Source organism: Sinocyclocheilus anshuiensis, unplaced genomic scaffold (genome assembly GCF_001515605.1).
Source record: "Sinocyclocheilus anshuiensis isolate Anshui unplaced genomic scaffold, SAMN03320099.WGS_v1.1 scaffold1236, whole genome shotgun sequence".
Lineage (NCBI taxonomy): Eukaryota > Metazoa > Chordata > Actinopteri > Cypriniformes > Cyprinidae > Sinocyclocheilus > Sinocyclocheilus anshuiensis.
In genome coordinates this window covers 105,439-107,820 of record NW_015546096.1, presented here as the reverse complement: position 1 = coordinate 107,820, position 2,382 = coordinate 105,439, and the positions used below count along the sequence as shown (strand labels likewise).

The 2,382-nt window shown below is 37.1% G+C and overlaps 1 protein-coding gene across 3 annotated transcripts in view; it reads right to left on the bottom strand.

Moving 5' to 3' along the window:
* LOC107700234 (MAP/microtubule affinity-regulating kinase 4-like) overlaps positions 1–2,382 on the bottom strand; it is a 46,184-nt gene that overhangs the window by 10,818 nt on the left and 32,984 nt on the right. For all 3 annotated transcript variants that reach the window (XM_016501819.1, XM_016501821.1, XM_016501820.1), the window contains exon 8: positions 1,380–1,616. In XM_016501819.1, coding sequence (XP_016357305.1) covers positions 1,380–1,616 — 237 coding nt within the window. The remainder of the gene's footprint in view (positions 1–1,379; positions 1,617–2,382) is intronic.

The following is a 2,382-nucleotide window of genomic DNA, read 5'->3' as shown; positions in this document are numbered from 1 at the left end:
ACCGAAAGTAAGCAGCGCCCCTTCTCCTCGTTTTTCTTTTTCCCGTTTTTTGAAAGTTTTTTGTTTCCTGGTTTTTGTGTGAGTGTTCCGTGTTCCTTTGTAAGAATTAAACCCATTTGGATTGATGTACTCCTCGTCTCTCTCCGTTCCTTGCTCCTCAGTCCGCTCAGCAGTGCACTCGTGACAATATGTGAATTGTTTTAAAGTGCAATGGTTTAAACTTATTTCGTCATTTGTTATGAGCTGCCCATCAGCAGTAAGTACTTTTAGCCATGCTCATATGTTGCTCATATGTGGAAGAGAGTGCTGTACATTCACTCCCACCACCTACACTCCCTGCCAGTACAGAGACTCGAATCTGCAACCTTTGGGTTACAAGTCTGATATATGCTCTATCTATGTATACATCAGGTGTTATGGGAAGTGTTCTCAGTTCTCCCCATTGGATGTTATATGGCGTGAGGACACGCCTTCCGGAGGGGGGAGTTATGTCAGACTCTGTTCCGTGTTTTGTGGTTTTCCTCATGTGCCTTCCTTTCCCATGTTTAATTTGTCCCAGGGGTTTCCCTTGATGTTTCATTGCTCCCAGGTGTGTCTCGTCATCCCCTCCTCCTGTGTGTATAAATACTGTTCCCTGTGTGTGCTCCAGGGTCCGGTATTGTTCATGTCATGTCTATGTCTTGATGTATTGCGTGAGTGTTCCGTGTTCCTTTGTGTTAATTAAACCCAGTTGGATTGATGTACTCCTCGTCTCTCTCCGTTCCTTACTCCTCAGTCCGCTCAGCAGTGCACCCGTGACAGTAACACTGAAGACTGGAGAAATGGTTGCTGAAATTCAGCTTTGCCAGCACAGGAATACATTTCATTTAAAAAATATATATATTTCAATAAAAAATACACTATTGGAAGAAAATTGAACTGAACTGAACTGAACTGAGCTGGATGATGACATCACTGTGTTCTACAGAGCTGCTTTATTGATTAATTTAACTCATTCCATAATTGATGAACTTCACACAGCCATTAAACTAAATAAACAATGAATTGATTTTAACTGAAAAATGGACTGTTTACTATTGTCCTCTCTTTAGAGCTGTTTTACAGCAGACCTGAATTTTGTTTGCATCATTGAAACATTATTTTCATGGTAAAGCTGCTTTGACACAATCTGTATTGCATAAAGAACTATATATAAGAAATTGACTTGACTTGTATTTTGTAGTAAATACCAAAGTAACTGGTAGCAGTTAATCAACTCAATATCACAATCAGAGAATATTGCAATAAGACACTGTATTGATTCTTTCCCAGACTCCAGTAAGTAGGGTGTAAAGAGGCTGGAATGGATCATAGTGGGTGTAGAAACAGAGTAACTGTACCTTGAGGTTCTGTCCATCAAAAGGAAGTGACCCGCTGACCAGCGTGTACAGGATGACCCCCAGGCTCCAGATGTCCACCTCTGGCCCGTCATACTTTTTTCCTTGAAACAACTCTGGAGCTGCGTAAGGTGGGGAACCGCAGAAGGTGTCCAACTTATTCCCCAATGTAAATTCGTTACTAAAACCAAAGTCTGCTATCTTTATGTTAGCATCTGCATCCAATAGCAAATTCTCTGCCTATAAAGACAGAAATAGTAAAGGAGAGAGAAATTATTAGGCTGTACAGAACTGTGTGAAGGAGAGGAAAAACAAGGAGAAAAAACAAGACAGAAAGAGATACAAACACACACTACAAACACTTAATACTCCTTTATACTTTTATAGTAGTGATTGTATAGTGCAATATACATATATATATATATTAGGGCTGGACGATATGGCCAAAATTGATATCACGATCTATTTCTTAATTTCGGTCGATACGATATAATTCCGATATCGATATGAACACTATTTATCTGAAATAGAAATCTTTTGTAACATTATAAATGCCTTTATCATCACTTTTGATCAATTTTAAGCATCCTTGCTAAATAAAAGTATTAATTTCTTTAATTTCTTTCCCCCAAAAAATAATAAAAATTATACTGAATGGAATAGTGTATAATGTTACAAAAGCTTTTTATTTCAGATAAATGCTGATCTTTGGATCTTTCTATTCATCAACGAATCCTGAAAAAAAAATGTACTCGACAGTTTTAAATATTGATAATCAGCAAATCAGCATATTAGAATGATTTCTGAAGGATCATGTGACACTGAAGACTGGAGTAATGATGCTGAAAATTTACCTATGTATGATCACAGGAATAAATTACATTTTAAAATCTATTCAAATAGAAAGCAATTTTAAATAGTAAAAATATTTCAAAATTTTACTGTTTTTGCTGTACTTTGGATCAAATAAATGCAGCCTTGGTGAGCAGAAGAGAATTCTTAAAAA